We start from the raw sequence: 18493 nt of genomic DNA on the forward strand, positions 1-18493 counted from the left end.
AGAAAAGAAATCATTTCAGGCATTTGTTCTACATTACAATAAAAGTGTCTAATATAAACAATACCAAAGAAATAATATAACAAAACCATGCACTGCTGGTCCTGGTTCATTGATAAACTCAGCTCCTTTGATTCTCTGACCTTTCCTCTTTTTGTAAACAGCAAATCCAACAACAGCAAAAAGGATGAGAAGAATTGGAACAACCACTGCAGCAATGATGGAGATCATCCTGTCAGAGGGATTCTCTGCTCAGTAAAAACAGACAAACAAGATCAAATCTGCAGATGAAGCAGGTTAGAATAAACATATTTACGAGTAATATTAAAATAAAGTAATATTTAAAATATCCTGGAAGAGTAGTTGTAAAACAGCTAACTGACCATTTGGTCTGTTTTGAGTGTTTTGAATCTATCTGATAGATTTCAGTTTGTTTAGGTAAATGAAGAGTAATTTGTCACATATTTGATACAAATCTGTAACTTAAACTGACAGCATATCTTAAAAACATAGAAGCTTGCATTTGGCTGTAAAAATCTTCTAACCAGATATCTGGTCTGGATGGCTTTGCTGAAAAATCTCTGAGTCATTTTTGAACAGGATATATCCTTCAGTGTTCATATTAAAGTAATATGTAGTGTGTACAATATTGCTAAAATGAGAAACATCTCTCTGAGTGATCCTAAAAAACTAGTTCATAGATTAAATTCTTCTCGGCCGGATTACTGTCATTCATTATTATCAATTTCCCCTAAATATTTCCTAAAAAGCTTTAAAAAGCTACAGTGAGAATACTGACAGAGATGAGAAAGAGAAACAATATTTCTCTCATAACATTCTCTCTATAGTATTTACAAGTAGAATGGGAGGCAGAGCCTTCAGCTTTCAGGCCCCTCTTCTGTGGAACCAGCTCCCAGTTTGGATTCAGGAGACAGACACTAACTCTGCTTTTGATAAAGCTGATAGTCAGGGCTAGATCAGGTGACCTTATACCTCCTTTAGTTATGCTGCTATAGGTTCAGATTGTTCCCGGACGTCATGTGATACACTGTGATACACCGAGTTTACTCTTAACTCCCCACGTCTTTACATATCACTGTAACATGTCATCACATTGTTCTCTTCTTTCTACCTTAGTCTGTGATTTATCTGCTTCATGCTCTCTTTTTTCTCTTTTCTCTTTCCCTCACCCCAAACCAGTTGAGGCTGTTAAAATGTAGTTTTTCCTTCCTACTGTCATCAAGTGTTGCTTATAGACAGTAGTTTGATTGCTGGAGTTTTCTTCAGAATGCTGCAGGGTCTTTAACTAAAAGTATAAAGCACCTTGAGGTGACTTTTATTCTGATTTGGCACTATGTAAATTAACCTGATTTGAAACTTTTGCGAAAATGGGTTTCTTAATAATAATAACAGTAACAGTTTATATTTACAATAAAAAAGAGAAAATGATTGTAATATACAATAATTAAAAAAATTAAGACATTCATTTTCCCCACAGTGACAGCTGTTCCTCCTGGGATTAAATATAGGACAAAAAGGTCAAGCATTATATTCGAGACAGCAAACAAAATGTTTCTCTCACCTATGACAGGTATTATTTTTCCACAGTTGGTTCTGATCACTTTTTTATCCAGTTTGGTGATGATGTCATCGCCGTCAGAGAGCTGAAACACACAGTCGTATTTGCTCCAGTCTTCTGGTCTGACTGAAACATTCAGATCAACATTCATCTGGAAGGTCTCATCATTGTTGGGCAGGATCTCTCCAGGATCCACACCATCATGAATCTCCTCTCCATCTTTCCTCCAGAACATCACGGCTCTTTGAGGGTAGAAACCTGTAGCGTGGCAGCTGACTGGAGAGGACGAAGACTTCTGGAGGAGAGACACTGAGGGAAGAACTGGAGAGAAAGAAAGAGAAGAAAATATCAAAAAGATAAAAAGAAGGGTTTCATTTTTCCAAATCTGACAATGTTAAAGCATCTTGATAACATCTAATAAATAATTGCAGACATTTATTTGACAAAAAAAATGACACATTAGAGCATCATCAGTCAAAACACTGTCATACATACAAGACAAAAATGTATCTGGGAAAATTAAACAATAAATAGAAAAGAAAAAACAGTGTGATTGCTGATGCATGTCGTTTGAAAATTCTACTTGTGCCTGAAAATGTTTCTGATCAAACGTTAAATTGGAAGTGTTGATAAAATCTTACAAATGTACAGGAGATCCAGCCCAGTTTCAGTTACTTTCTAAATCATTAAATATGAAATCAGCTTGAACTTTTCTGCCATTTTCTTTTAAAAGAGACCTGTATTATTAGAAAACGATGCAACATAAAATAAACACCACAGCATCCATGAAACTACATCTGGTTATGTGATTGTACCTGTTCTCTGCAGGGAACGTTTCCCACTTTCCAAAGACCTCTTCAGCCACTTTGGACAAGTCGTACTGAGGAACTTGACAGTGTATTTTATTCTATTTTCGTCAGTGTCCCATCTCTGTTTGGTATTGACAGCCTCTGGTTTCAGTGCGATCCACGTTAATGTCTTCATATCAAATTCAAGAAAGTCTTCTCCGTTGTAAGCATACCGTAAAAAGTTGATCATCTCTCCAGTGCTTTCATCCCATTCACAGCCACTTATACTCTGTAACATGTGGATGCCTGAAGAAACAGAAAGAAAACAAAGACTGCAGTGAACTGCATTAATGTTGTTCACTGTATGAGGCATTGCTATTCTCCAAGATTGGTTATTAATAGTTGAATAATTTAATCAATTGAAAAACATTGCAGATTCAAATTAACGTCTGGTTATTTGTGTTTAAAACAAAAAGGTTTAGAAGGACAAGAGAAAGAAAATGATTCAGCAGAGGAGTCATCTTAGAAGAATGTGAAGATAGAGATAAGTATATTTTCTTAAGACTGTTATTATTATATTATATTATATTATTATTGTTAAAATAAGTAAAATTGAAATCTTAACATTTTTTAACACAAACTTTTGTATTTTTATGATGGCTTTAAGGTCTCAAATAAGAAACAGGCCAACGAAATTAAAACTTGAAATCTTTCATGATTAACAAAAAACTTTTTGTTATAAAGTCTTGTTTTGCTTTGGTATATCTAATGTTTTATAATGATCTGACATGAAGCATAACAGGAAATACTTTACCTCCAGGTTGGTTAAATTGCTGCTGTAAACCAAAAATCCAGGCTTGGAATAAGTTTGGCAGAGTCACAAAACACTGTACAGTCAAAGACTTCAGCTGCTCGGGGTTGTCATCTAATATTTTCTTTGCCCAGTCCTGTCTTGGTTCTAGTATTTTGTTCCTGCTGTCACAGTAACCCGCCTGAATGCCATCAAACACCATTTCACTCAAAAACTCTGATATGTTTGTGACTCCTGACGATCCAGTGGCCACATGCTTCAGTGAGTGTTTTGCTGTGAGACAAAACAATATTGGTTTATAGTTAAAAATGTGCAAACAATGTCAGCAGCCTAACAGAGGTGTGGTCCACTTTGTTTTTTCTAAGTGAGGACAAAAAAACATTATTCTATTTAGGTTGATCATTTAAAATTCAGTTGTTACTTTAAGAGTATTTCATGGATTAAATAAAGACCCAATCAGTATATCTAGACAACGAGTGCCAAATGTAATACGGTCCAGTCAAAACAAAAACTGCTGTTTCAGCTCATTAAACAGATGCAGTGTCAGTTTTGTGACTGACAGACCAAATTAGCACGATGATGCACTTGCGAGTCTTTGAGTCGTCTACCAGAAGTGTGCTAATGTGTATACACAGATGCAGTTAGTTTATTTCAATGATTACATAAAAGAAGAACTCATATTAGTGGCTTAAATATTGACCAGATGAGGCCACGTGGCCAAACGAAATTAATACAGTGTAAGCGACAGTTTTACATGTTGTTCTCACTGAAAACGGAGTGGCAGGTAAGATGAATGAGAGAAGAAGAATGATGCTGAAGAAAAATCAGTATGGTTTTTTTATACAGGTAAACTCATTTGTTAGAAATGTGTGAGGAGCTATCCAGAGGAGAGCTGTATTATTACAGCTATTGTTATTACTTTTCCACTATTAAACACAAATATTATATGTGTAACAGCTGTGCTATAGAAGAACACAAGATATCAGATATCTGTGTTAATGAAGATAATGTCTAATGTGTATAAATGCGGGGGTTTTCGGGCAACATGGAACTTATTAAAGTCTATTTTACATATTTTAAGATTTAGACATTAAAATGAAACACTAATGGTGTTGATGATGTTATCAGCTGCATTTCGTTATCAGCTGCATTTCGTCTGACATATAATCCTAGGAAGAGCAAAGGACTTTCAAGCTCGCCGACCTCTGGTAGGACCCGAGCTTGAAGGAGAAGGGGGGAGAAAAAACGCTACAGTGCCAATAAAACCCCATAGTTGATCCACGTCTGATAAATTGGTTTTGATCCTGTTTTGTATCATTATTATTCCACAGAGTGAATATAAAAATGTACTTCATTAGGATCACGCTAATCATTAACGCTTACTTATTAAATTAAAACGAAAGTAAACACGCTGCTCGAGGTCAGGTGAGCCTGCTGTCACAGCTTTAAATTTTAAGTTTTTCTTACCTGCAAATAAATCACGGCAGAAGAAAAACAGCAAAAATAACTTCATTTCCTCGTTATCCTGAAAGCAGCATTGGTAACCGTGAATTTGGTGGACGTTGCTTTTGAAAGCCTGACAGAGTACAAGGTTCAGATTCCCCCCCTCTCCTTCTATGTTGCATGCCCACCGATATGGAATTAATAACCTGCCATAAATTGAAACTGGAAGAAGAAGCTTTGATGATTTAAATAAGCCTAATTCCTGTTATAAAAATAAGTCTTTTAATATGCGAGAAATCTTATTGTCTCTATATGAACATTAGGAAACCAGAGTTCCGGAGACTGTTAGGATATCTATTATGTATTATTCCTGTCAATGTAACATTTGGTGCAGTATTGTCAGCCTGCAGACACGAGTGATCCAGTGAAAAGTCACAATACAAAACGTTAATACTATTCAGGCCAGAATTAAATTCCCCTCACTGACACAGCTGTTTGTCCATTTGTGCTACTTAATTTAATATGAATGTATATGATGTCAATTAAAAAAAAAAGAAAAGAATACATAATACATCTCCATAACGGAAAAGATAGGATCGCGAAAGACCCCAATTCCCTCCCATTTTCGGGCCATTTTTGCTATGCTAAAATAAGTTAATATTTGCCTGATGATATTCTTTTTTATAATATGTTAGACTTACCCCAGTTCCTTAAATTAGACTAAAATGTCTAAGCTACACAAAAGCGGCACATTTGATTCTAAGGACAAAAAATGTCAGTTAATGCATTCCTTTATATTATGACTTTATTCTGCACTACGTGCTTTCAGTTTATATGTTCGTCCGCCATGACGCTTCTTGTTTTTATTATTCATAGCAGCTTGCACAATTCCGCACTTTTTCACTGCAAGGGTATCTTGTTACTGAAGTGTGTGTGTGTGTGTGTGTGTGTGTGTGTGTGTGTGTACGTGTGTGTGTGTGTGTGTGTGTGTGTGTGTGTGTGTACATGTTTAGACATCTTTGTGAGGACAGAAAATTGGCATGCTACTATACTCTTGGGACCAACAGTCACTTTTGGGGACAAAATGCCTGTTCCCACGATTCTGAAGGCATTTTTGAGGCTCAAAATGTGGTTTGAGTGTCAGGATTACAATTAGGTTATGATTAGGTTTAGGCTGAGGGTTAGGATTAGGCGTTCATTTTTGATGGTTAAGGTTAGGGTAAGCGGCTAGGGAAAGTATTATGTGAATGAGATGTCCTCACTAAGATATGAAAACGAGTGTGTGTGTGTGTGTGTGTGTGATGTCTAACTTATTTTCTCTTAGAAGGCCATTCTTTGAATTATAAACTAGTTTAATACTAATAAATGATGCTAACCTTTCAAAGCTACAGAAGCTATCCTGGGAGCAAGAACTAAAGTAAAACTAGACTGTGCAGCATAGAGCAGACTCTGGAAATGATTGTGCACTATGAGAGAGAAAACTGCTCTCCAGCCTCCTCTGAGGACTCGTCCATGTCAGTCACAGAGGCAGAAAGAGACCAGCTGGACTCCAGCTCTGGCACATCTGAAGACTGATGAAGGAGTGACAGGATGGACTTGTCCTTCTCCACATTTTGGTGTCCCACACAAGAATATGCTATGTCCCAGCACCCGGAGGTTTGGTCCTGGGACACTACACAGTATGCCACTATGTCATGAGTGACCCGAAGTCCAGCTTTGCAGATCCCTCTCATCAGTAAATGTAAGGGCAGTGTGATGTTTTTTGTAATAAGGGTCAAATGCATTAGAATTTTAAGACTTAAAGAAAAACAGGCAATGACACAAACTTATGGGACAGAGTGCTCTTTGAGATGCTATGAAAGGGATCACTTTATTTTGAGTTTAGCTGTTGTTTATTTAGTCAACAGACGGATCATCTTCCTTTAAGACCAAAGACTTGTATGACCCGAGTAGCAGGAAAATAACACCAACATATGCAAGGTTGTTGGTTATGACTTGTATACAGTAGCTGGCAGTGGACTGGATACTGTCCATAAAGACCTGGAACAATAATAAGGGCAATTTTTCCTTCTTTTTATAACATGAGCATTGTTTATATAGTAAATATTTAGGGTTTGGAGCAGGATTGACCTGTTCTTTGTTTAACCATCCACAACTGTACTGGTTCTGCATATCTGGTCTCTCTCAGGAGTCCACAGGATGAATAGCTGTTAATGAGACAGTGACTATGGATAAATTGAAGATTTTACAGAACTACAACAATGACAAAATTTCCAACACACCGAAAGCACACACACATACACACACACACACACACACACACACACACACACACACACACACAAAACAGATTAAAAACAAAAAAATAAATAAGAAGAAATTTATGAAACACTATTGATGGAGTCAGTTTGATCTGAATTAGTTTAATCAGTTTGGGAGTGCTGTTGGTAAATGGTCCATCTCCTCTGGTCATCAAACAGAGACCTTGAAATAACCACAGCATGCTTTAAAAATAACTCATAGCCAGTGTAGTTCAACAGCTATTGCAGTGACATATTCAAATCTCTCACTGCTTTGCAAATTTCAGGTAGAAGCTGCAGTCTGTGTCTGAGTGAAGCCAGCATAAAGTGATTTACAGCAGTCAAGGTGAGACAGACAGAAATGATAAAGATGTCTTTTTTTTAATGAAACATGAAAGCAATATTTATTTTGACAACAAACCAAGCTTATTTTCAATTTTGAGACCAATGATTAAAACAGCTGGGACTGATGAAGTAAACATCTATAACTGTGTGTCATCTCCATATCATTGGTGAGATATACTGTATTTTGAATGATCTTGCTGACAGCTGTGCACCAGGTTCCTGTTTGACAGGTATGATCATAATACATGTAGAGCAAATTCTGTTATATCAGCCAGAATTTATATTGTTGCAGGAGAAAGTGTTTAGGATTATTTAGTAAAAGCAGATTCAGGTTTAACCTCTTCGAAAACAACTGAATACTCACGCTGGACAGAAATACCAGAAATTAAAGAACTGTTATCAATAAAAAATAATGAAATGATCAACAATCTTCTCTGCTTGTTACTTGTGTATGTGTTGGTGTGTATATTGGGCTATAGGGTGCTGTGTTTGTTCACGGGGTCTCTGGATTCAGTCCCTCTGAGAGTCCATAGATGTCGCCCGAAGCTGTAAAGTCCAAAACACAGTGTTACTCACACTGCTGTTGGAGTTGCTTTTATATGCAACACTATTAATACAGAGTAATAAGAAAAATAGTTTACTTACTATGTTCACTTTTTCTTTCTGGAAATAGAAAGGGAAGAAATATTTCAGAATGCCAGAGAAATTCTGTTTTGCAGTTTGTATCAGAGTATTAGCTCAGCTCATCTGAATATCTCACCTCTCTTCTTTTTGAAAACACCAAATCCAATGACGACGAAAACAACAGAAACAACCACAGCAGGAATAATCATCATGTGTGAGGACCTCTCTGCTCAGTCAAAACAAACAAACCAGATAAAATGTGTATAAGAAGCAGGTTAGAGTAGAAGTACATCCATCCATCATGTAGTATTATTCTAGTTCTAATATAAATCCCAGGGGGGATTTGAGGGGAAGTAAATACAGCATAATTTCTCAGACTCATATACCATGACATATTTCAGTTCAGCAGAGCGGACACACTAAAATTATGTGGCTGACTTTTAACACCTATTATGTTCCCTGATTGAAAGGCCAAAAATAAATAGCCAATGGTTTTATGGATTAGAGACACTGTTGAATTTTGAATTTTATTTAGATTCTGCTTGAGGCCCAAACAAAAACAGGATAAAACATTCAAATACCACAATATCAAGAATCCAGAGTACAAGCAAACAAAACGAATCAAATGATTTTCCCTCACCTTTTGTAATGTTTTCAACCCAGTTGGTTCTGATCAATGTTTTATTCAAACTGGTGATGATGTCGTCTTCACCATCAGAGAGCTGAAACACACAGTCGTATCTTCTCCAGTCTTCAGGTGTGATGGATGAAACATTCAGATCAACACTCATCTGGAAGGTCTCATCACTGTTGGGGAGAATCTCTCCAGGATCCACACCCTCATGAAGCTCCTCGCCATCTTTCCTCCAGAACATCACGGCTCTGTCAGGATAGAAACCTGTAGTGTGGCAGCTGACTGGAGAGGAGGGAGTCTTCTGGAGGAGAGACACTGAGGGAAGAACTGGAGGGGGGGGGGCATGGAGAATGCATGGAATAACATGGGAAAGAAGAATAAAGGTGGAGGAATTGAATCGGGACATATGAAGAAAATATCTGCCCGAAATCACTCTCATAAAAATAACATTTAAAGTGTATCAGGTCATGTGATTGTACCTGATTTCTGTAGGGGGCTTTTTGCACTGTCCACATAGGTCTTCAGCCACTCTGGACAAATCTGAGTGAGGAAGTTTTCATTGTGTTTAGTTCGAACTCTGTCAGCATCCCATTCCTGTTTAATAATGTCAGCCTCTGGTTTCAGTGCGATCCATGTCAGTGTCTCCAGATTGAATTCAAGAAAGTCTTCTGCGTTATAACCAAAGTGTACTAAGCCAGTCACCTCACCAGTGTTTTCATCACGTTCACAGCCGCCTATCCTCTGTAAAACATGGACACCTGAAGAGACAGACAGAAAACAGCGATCGCAAAGAGCTGTTATATATTGCACCTTGTGTTAAGCACTGCTATTTTCAAAGGTTTGAGTTGTGCTCATAATTCAAGTCCAATAATTAGATGGTCATCATCATTTTTATTAGCATTAACTAACTGGAACACTGCAGCTTTTAAAGGCAGGCCTGATGTGAAGATCACAGGACCACAAGAAAACGATAAAGGAGGAAAAAAACACAGAAACTGATTGATCACATCAGTCATGTGACAGATGTCTTGATTATAGCAACAGCTTTAAAAAGCTGAAAAAGTGTTAAAGTACAATTCTTCAAGGCAAACTCTAAATTGAAAATTTGTAATTTTAGGAGCACAGAATGTAAAATGTAGCTTTTCACATCAGTCTGTTTTGTTTAGATATATCCCATGATTTAAAATGATCTGAGGTTCACCTTCACTTTTGGTGAATTGCTTCACATTAGAAATCATGTTTTTGAAGAAGTTTGGCTCTTCCTTGAAACACATGTGATTGTACCACTCCTTCTGCTGACGATTGGTTTGTAATATTTTCTTCGCCCAGTCCTGTTTTGGTTTTAATGTCATGTTGTTGCTGTCACAGTAACCCGCCTGGATGCCATTAAACACCACTACACCCATGAACTCTGGGATGTTTGGGACTCCAGAGGATCCAGTGACAAAATACTTCAGTGAATGTTTCACTGTGGAGCAAACAATATTTATAATGTTAGTGAATTAAGAAAATAAACATTAGCATAATACACTCAGTATGATTAAGGTAACATATTCTCAATAACGTTACAGTAACAGTCACATGAGTCTAGCATACTTTTATTTTCATTAAAAATAAAAGTCACTGATCTGGTTTGAGGGTGTTCCTTACACTGTAAAATCTAATTAGTTCCCAGAACTCAAAAAAATTATGGAAACTCGTTGCCTCAAAAAAATTGAGTAAAGCTTAGCTAAAAATGACTAAGTTAGGACAACTTATTTACTTTGAGTACTCTGCACAAGCTCATTTGTTCCCAGAACTCAAAAAAATTGGATCAAGTTTACGTAAGATGACCAAGTTAGGGCAACTTACTCATTTTGAGTACACTGTACAGCCTTGTTAGTTCCCAGAACTCAAAAAAATTATGGAAACTCGTTGCCTCAAAAAAACTAAGTAAAGCTTACTTAAGATGACTGTTAGGACAACTTATACATTGCAAGTCCGCAGTATTAACAATAACTTGATATTTCTGACTGTACAATACTAATTGTTTACCTACTGACAAACATGTTAAGGTCAACTAAATGAAAAAACAATTTGTGGTAACCTGAATATGATTAAAAATAATTAACAACACTTTTTGTAATTATGTTAAAATGAGCCCAACTTTTATTTTCAAACACAACAAAGTATAACAGCCAACATACTGGACACTGTTCTGCTGAACAACAAACAATTATATTGACATCACTGTTATAATCTTACAATGAAACAAAGTCTCAGATTTAATTATTCTGAAAATAAGTTTAGGCCTACCACAAGTTTGTTTTGTACTTTACATTACTTATATAATCAAAATAAAATATTTATTGTTCTGTCACAAGTGCAGTCTCTAATTTAAACAACACATTTGTTTTCCATTTCAACACATGAGCTGGAATGTTGTATTATTTTAAGGATGGCTTGTTTCCAGTCCAGGCATTACTGCCTGAATGACTGTCATGGATCGAGGTGATCCAAATGTAGGTGCAGAAGAAAGTCTTTAACTTCCCTTAAGTACAGTGGCAGTGGATGTGGGTTGGAGATGCAATGAGCTTGAACCTGCAGGCGACCATCTTCACTGACCACACCATCTGTGATGGAGGACTCATCTCTCCTGTTGTCCTGCAAGCAAACAATCATATTTTTTGGAACATGAACTTAATTGCTTTCTTAAAACATTTTTTTCTGCATTTGGTATAAAACAGACTCCAATTTAGACAATCTCAGGCTCCCTCCCCACCGGAGAGGTGACATTCAATGTCCCAAATTGTCAGTCTGGATAGCCCTGACCACCACCCAACACACAATAATGTCATGAAAGCATCATTTTAAAAAAGGGCTATGCAAACATGGCCAATAACTTTCATTCTAATGATGTGCAAAATGATTTTGGGCACAAAACAGATTTTGCTGTTAGAAAACTTGCAGACTTCACTATATACAGTGTAGACCCTCTAAACTAAGTTTGGGGAATGTGATCTTTCAAGAAATGCAGACCAAACTGTTGTTGTTTGTTTACTTACACAGCATGTCTTGTAGAATTAACTGTGGTCACCAGCAACAGCATAGTGCAGTCATATCTCAAGTCTAATAACAGAAGACAGGAAAAGATCAGTGAAGAAACAACTTCCCCAAACCAAAGCACAAATAAAACAATAAGTAAAACAGGCTGATCTAAAGTATGATTAAAGTTCAGCCTGATTAATATAAATGTCACTGACAGTTGCTAATATATTGGAAAACCAAAATACTTACCACTGAGTTGATGTCTTTCTGTCCAACAGCAGGAGTGCTGGTCCCGATCGGCCTCAAAGACAGTAAGAAGCAAGCAGAGGGAGAAAAAACAGAACATTTTTCAGAAACTGATTTGATCCTTAATGGCTGTGCAATCATTGTAACATATAGTTTGCCTATGTTGTTAAATAAAGGCTAGATTTGACATTAATAGATGCCACAGATGTTCTAAAGCTGCCACAAAGCATGAAAAAAAAATAGACGTCTCCGAAAACGTCGGAGCATTTTTGCAAATATGTGATGTCTTGATAAATCGAGCAGATATTTGAAATTTACACAGCTACATTCTCGCCTGAAAATATCTTAAAAGTTTATTTTGTGACCCAGAAAAAGTAATAAGTTTTTCAGCGGCGCTCCTCCGCCATTGCCGCGCTTACAAGTATGCACAGGCTCAGACAACCGTGGCCGACAAATGCGATCCTCCTTTTCCCCAGATTACCCTTTCTGGGTCACAAAATAACCTTTTAAGATATTTTCAGGCGACAATGTAGCTATGTAATGCTCAAATATCTACTTAATTTATCAAAATATCACATATTTGCAAAACTGCTTCCACGTTTTCGGAGAGCTCTGTTATCCACCCCCCACATCCCACACCTACCCCACCCCTAACGGCTGCACCTCCCGAAGAATTTTGTCTGGGCTCTTATCTCACTTATTTATTTCAAACAATCAACAGAAAATTTCACCACATAGTTTTATACAAGGTTTTTAAGGCTGTGGTGTTAATTTTTAAGTAACATGAGCCCAGCGGCAGCAGCAACGCTAGGCTAACGCTAACTAGCTAGCAAGATTATAAACCTGGTGCTAAACTAAGAGAAGCCACAAAATCAGTTTGAATAAGAGTAAACATTTACTCACCAAGTCAGTGTATCAGGTAAAGATCCACAGCAATGACAACAATAATATCTTGAGCTGACACTTCTCCAGGTTTGCTCAACATATTCCATAAAAAATGCACCGTGAACATGCGGACTGATCCGAGAGGGAGGAGGACGGTAGTCACGTGGCATTTTCAAAACACATCTTTCATCCTTCCGCACTGAGAAGGAAAACTTCCAGCTTACTTAGTTTTTCTAAGTTAAGACAACTCAAATAAATGGAGTTTATCAGCGTTTTTGCATAAAAAGTACTGGTAACTTATTTAAATTGAGTTCTAATAACAAATTGATAAAAATTGAGTTCAGCCTATTTAATATTTTTAATTAAACACAATATTACATTTTACAGTGTACAGCAAACCTAAAAGTTATCAAGAAAAACTGTCATCTATCTACTGTGTGTGTGTGTGTGTGTGTGTGTGTGTCTTAAATCATCCTAAATCTCCAGTAAGCAGTAAACAGGGTACATGTGACAGGAAACGCCTAACTTTGCAGTTCTTATACACCAAGCCTTTTTTTCAGTAGCTACTAATAAGAAAATTCTATCCTGTTCCATATTCTTATTATTCCAGAAACTGTGTCCTAAACTTCAATTAAAAATGTCAAAAGTGCTTTAAAGTACAATCAAAGTAAAAGCTGCTCAAGGTCGGGTTACTGCTGTTAGAGATAAAAGATTTTTCTTACCTGCAAATAAACTATGACAGAAGATAAGCAGCAAACACAACTTCATCGTTTCTCTATCTTTAAGGTCATAACTATTATTCCTTTTATTTACAGAAATGTGAATCAACAAGTCGTCGTCCACCGACAGTAAGTGACCAATCCGTGTCCCTCCCCCTGTTCCTCCAGTTTATCCAGTTAGCACGCTTGTAACCATGGAAACACTTAACTCTGCAGGTCTTACACACAAAACCTTTTTTTTATTTGCAGTAAAAATAAGAAAACATAGAAAGTCTTATGAAACTATGCAAACTACTGAATGGTTTAACATTGCGTTGTTTCACAGTTTTCATCAGTGTTGCCTAAAGGCAGAAATTGGCGCAGTTTATGTCTGCAGGGGTCTGCAGAGATGTTTTCTGTCTGTTTCCTAACCCTGGACCTGTACAGACGTGCAAAGTACAGACTGGATAACGGCAGTGTAAAAAAAATAATAACCAGCAGCTCCTGCAGGCTGAACTTGCTGAGCTGCCACTGGAAGTAGGAATGTTGAATATTATTTTTGTTTGTGGCTTATTGGCACATATATGATCGCTGAATAGTCTTGTTAAGCAGACTGGACAACAGCGACGCCTTGTGGCAAAGACCCAGAAGGTTCATTCGTTTAATCTGAAAGTAGCTTTTTTAGTCGGAGAAACTTTTCGTAACTCATTAAAGTGACTTCCTCAGCCTTACCTGGATGATGAACCATACACCAAGACTTGTGGCAAAGAGTTTATTTACGGTAACATGAGCAGCTGCCTGCCATTCATCTCTAGCTTTATTGTCAGGAATCTAAGTCCACAATACAATTGAAAGAAAATAGGAATGAATTAAGATTTTTTTTTTTAAAGTTTTTAAAGTAGAGCCTCATCTGGAAGGTCCCATCATTGTTGGGGAGGATCTCTCCATTATCCACGCTTTCATGAAGCTCCTCTCCATCTTTCCTCTGAACATCTTGGCTCTTTAAGGATAGAAACCTGTAGCGTGGCAGCTGACTGGAGAGGAGGAAGACTTCTGGAGGAGAGACACTGAGGGAAGAACTACAGAGAGAAAAGAAAATGCGACAAATGTTAGATTCTGATTTGTACTCTATCTTAGAAAAAGGAAGCCATATGAATTTCCTCGCTTACTACATCAGATTATGTGATTATACCAGCTGTCTCCAGAAAGCTCCTCCCATAGTGGAAAAGCTTCTTTAAAAACTTAGGGCATAAATGGCTTGAAGAGGTTTTATTATGTTGTAATTGGGCATGTTCCATATTCCATCTTAGTTTGGTGATGACAGCCTGTGGTTTTGGAGTGATTCATGTCCCTGTCTGCAGATCAAACACTATAAAGTCTTCTCCATCATAACCATACTGATTGTATCCATTAATTTCTCCAGTCTCATCATTCCATTTACAACCACTCATCCTTTGCAAAATATGAACATCTGAAAAAAAAATAAAGCCACAAAAACTGCAATAAACCAGTGAGATGTCAGCAGAGGCCACAGCTAATATCATATCTGCAGACACAAAAATAGAGGGTCTACACCCACTGCACTGTTACAGGAACAAAACCAAATTACCAATTTGCGGGTAGAGTGAAAGGCTGATATTTTAAAGAACTTTTACTCTCTGGATTCTTTTGTTTTATTTTAGCAGTGTGGTGGGTTGACCATGACATTTCAGGGCTGCATACATGTCCTGCTACCACCGGGGATAGCCTTTAACAATAAAAAAGAGAATTAAATGAAGCTTATGCCAAATTTTAGTAAGTATGTGAGTACATACAATCTGTATGATAAATTGTAAATGGAGTGATTCTTATATAGCGCTTTTCTACTCTCAAGCGCTTAACTCGTCTGCCTGCTTTCCCAGGTGTTTAGCTCCTTCTCTATTCTTTACATCATTTCCACTTTACCAACAATTCCAACATCAGCATTCTAGTAAAATAATTTTTATGCCCATCTTCTTCAAGCCAATTAGTCTCCACTCGGCATAGTTTAAATACTACTGCTTACCTTTCATGCTCCCTTGCCTTCTGCCTTAATTTCTGGCACAGCTTCGATTTCATTCAGCTGTGATGGACCATCAGAGTCTACCAGCCAAACAGCTTACAAGGACATGAACTGCTGCACATAACAAGGCTAATTTACATCATGGAGCCCTGGTCTCAAAAACTGGCATAGATGTAACTCTGTCTGTAAGCTGGATTTAAGTGCTTAAAGTTTTACCAACATGTTTAGTGGCATCTTCTGTTAATACGGAACATGACGTCATGTGGTTGGTTGGTTGTGGCTAATTGATTTACATTAGTTTATGTTAGCTAACCAGTGGGTGACCTTGCCATGCACGTAAAAGGAATGTGGCACATCACAAACCAAAACAACATCATGAATTGACTGAAAATCTCAACCATTTGCCACCATGAGGTTAGAGACTGGGGACCCAACAACAATCTGGTACTTGTCCTGCAGACTGCTGAAGTACAATAAACACTCTGTAGGGTCAACTTATGGAAAGCACCTCATCCTGATGGTGTACTGGGATGAGTACAGCAAGACTGCACCATGGAAGCAGAGAGGTCTTCATAGGCATCTTTAACACATCTTTGTCACATTGCTCTGTTCCCGCCTGTTTAAAAATATCTTTAATATGCCATTACCTAGGATGACCAACCGTCTTCTTTTCATTTTTCATGTTCTGTCCAGGGTGTCCAGGTGGATTTTTGAGATTGATAAAAATGTGAGTGATTTCCTATATTCCGACAGAGGACCCATGTGTGTGACGTCATCCCCGAACTGCTGCTTTGTGAGTTGTTCTGCGCTCAAAGACGGGACAGACAGCGCGCAGCAACGCGCGTAATGATGTTTAAAAGATCCCAAAGCGCAAGTGCATCTTTTCAGACGAACTGCAAAAGAAGTTTCCCTTGTACCGACCCAGTACTGGTAATTTTTCTTATGCAGATGAGGCATTATTTCTGTACCATTATTTAATTATGGGGCTTTTACATTGTTTTTTGCACTTTTTGACTTGTAAAAGCCTATATGACATAGTCTACAATTCACAATTCATTAACTGCACAGAGAAGGCATCGTTTAAATATGTTAAAAATGTTTCTTTAAGCAAGTTCTTAATGACTGAGCCAAGTGTCCTCTTTTTTGGAAATGAAAATATCGTCACCCTACTATTACCCAAACAGACTGCATTAAATTAAATTAAATTAAATTAAATTAAATTAAATTAAATTAAATTAAATTAAATTAAATTAAATTAAATTAAATTAAATTAAATTAAATTAAATATTACCAAATCACAACCACAGTCACCTCAAGTAACTTGATAGTGTAAGGTAGACGAGCCAAGGTGTGAAAACGAGTGTAGGTCACAATCAGCCAAGGTTTCGGGTGAGTTTATTGACCTCAGGAAATCACATGATAAGGTGGGGCCAGGTTTCACAATGAGCTCACCTGAAACCTTAGCTGATTGTGAACCACACCCATTTTCACAACTTGGCTTGTGTGATTAGGCAGAGGATCAATAGGGGTTCATTGTCCCGCTTGGGGGGACACTCCCGCAGAGCTTAAATCTGGGACTCTCCACCATTTGACCTTAAAACTGAAGAAGCTTCTCAGATGAGAGGTGAAATGTGTTCAAGCAACTTAAAGAAGTCCAGACGCCTTTTCTTTTTCCAAGCTCCTTAGACTACGATGACTTGGATGACTGAGAACCTTCACAGACACATTTTGCTTACAAGGTGCTGAATGAGTTTTTTTTTTTCCTGAAATTAAAAGGCAACAAATAATGACAAAATGCCATATAAGTTCATTTTCCCATTAGCTTAGCTTATCCAAATCTCTCACTTTACTTTTACAGGCATTTGTGGCTCAAGAGTTAGCAGTTCGTTTTGTAATTGGAAGGTTGCTGGTTTGAGCCCAGGCTCCGACAGTCTCCGTCGTTGTGTTCTTGGGCAAAATACTTCACCCGTTGCCTACTGGTGGTGGTCAGAGGGCCTGGTGGCGCCAGTGTCCAGCAGCCTCGCCTCTGTCAGTGCGCCTCAGGGTGGCTATGGCTACAATGTAGCTTGCCATCACCAGTGTGTGAACGTGTGTGTGAATGGGTGGATGACTGGATGTGTAAAGCCCTTTGGGGTCCTTAGGGACTAGTAAAGCGCTATACAAATACAGACCATTTAAAAGGAGCTCTGTTACCAGTTTGCTTCTTTTCCAGGTGTGTGTATCGGCAGGGTGATCTTCCAGTGTCTGTACTGAATAGTGCTACTTTAACTGCTTGACTATTGGGCATTATGAAGATCCCAGTTACCTCTGTACAGAAGTCTGGACCAGAAGTGTCCATTGAAATGGTCTGAATCTCTGATCCTAGGGGTATTGCCACAGTAGGTTAACAGAAACTAATTTAAGCTGGTGATGAAGGGATTCACCCAGTTCTATCGCCACCTGAATGCCTACCCCGCAGTCCACTAGATGATGCCCTCCACTAGCAACCCTGAGTAAGGTGCGATCGACAGCCACATTTTTTAATCGTAGCTCCACCCTAATGATCTATGGCACTTGGAAATTTGCTGGGATTTACTTTAGTGTCTGAAAAATAAGCCACAGGAATCTGTTAATTTTGAAAGGCAAGAATAACCTAAAAGAATTTTACAAAAGTAGATATTAATACTCATACCCAAGTTTTAAGAATCCTAAAACTTTAATTGCAGATTAGGATACTATATTAAGCAATTTAGCAAAGGAAAACCAAAGAGCTCAAACAGCTAACAATAATCACATAATCAAATCATTTCAAAATTTAAAGAAAAGTAAAACTTTTAAAAATGTAGAATAACTAAATCTAAACTGTTGCTAAACACCTGTAGTAAGTCCCAATCCAAGGTGAGTTGAGTGAGAAGATCAAATCTCAAGAATCCAATTTTGTAATCGATCTCAATAACGAACCCCTTGTTGTTACATGTGTAAACGTGTTTGTTTATCAACTTTGAGGAATCACCAGTCGAGACACTTTATTGAGATTATTATTTATTAAAGCATTGAATAATTAAAAAGTATCATGGATCTCTCCTGTTCAGAAAA

The 18493-nt window shown here is 37.6% G+C and overlaps 2 protein-coding genes across 2 annotated transcripts; both read right to left on the reverse strand.

Moving 5' to 3' along the window:
* Positions 1-28: 28 nt before the first annotated feature.
* On the reverse strand, positions 29-4866 carry LOC100710819 (major histocompatibility complex class I-related gene protein-like). Its single transcript, XM_025902526.1, has 6 exons — positions 4643-4866; positions 3179-3448; positions 2392-2670; positions 1580-1897; positions 141-245; positions 29-48 (listed from the first exon to the last, which is right to left on the reverse strand). The coding sequence occupies exons 1-6, from the start codon at positions 4686-4688 to the stop codon at positions 29-31; spliced, it is 1038 nt and encodes a 345-aa protein (XP_025758311.1). The 5' UTR covers positions 4689-4866.
* Positions 4867-8027: 3161 nt separating this feature from the next.
* Positions 8028-13548, reverse strand: LOC100711084 (major histocompatibility complex class I-related gene protein; the record flags this gene model as incomplete). Its single annotated transcript, XM_025902531.1, has 6 exons — positions 13402-13548; positions 9723-9989; positions 9224-9279; positions 9001-9061; positions 8528-8848; positions 8028-8113 (listed from the first exon to the last, which is right to left on the reverse strand). Coding segments are annotated over exons 1-6 (837 nt in total), but the record flags the coding sequence as incomplete, so codon positions are not given.
* Between the last annotated feature and the right edge of the window lie 4945 nt (positions 13549-18493).

The sequence above is a fragment of the Oreochromis niloticus genome, linkage group LG22, assembly GCF_001858045.2.
Source record: "Oreochromis niloticus isolate F11D_XX linkage group LG22, O_niloticus_UMD_NMBU, whole genome shotgun sequence".
Classification (NCBI taxonomy): Eukaryota; Metazoa; Chordata; class Actinopteri; order Cichliformes; family Cichlidae; genus Oreochromis; species Oreochromis niloticus.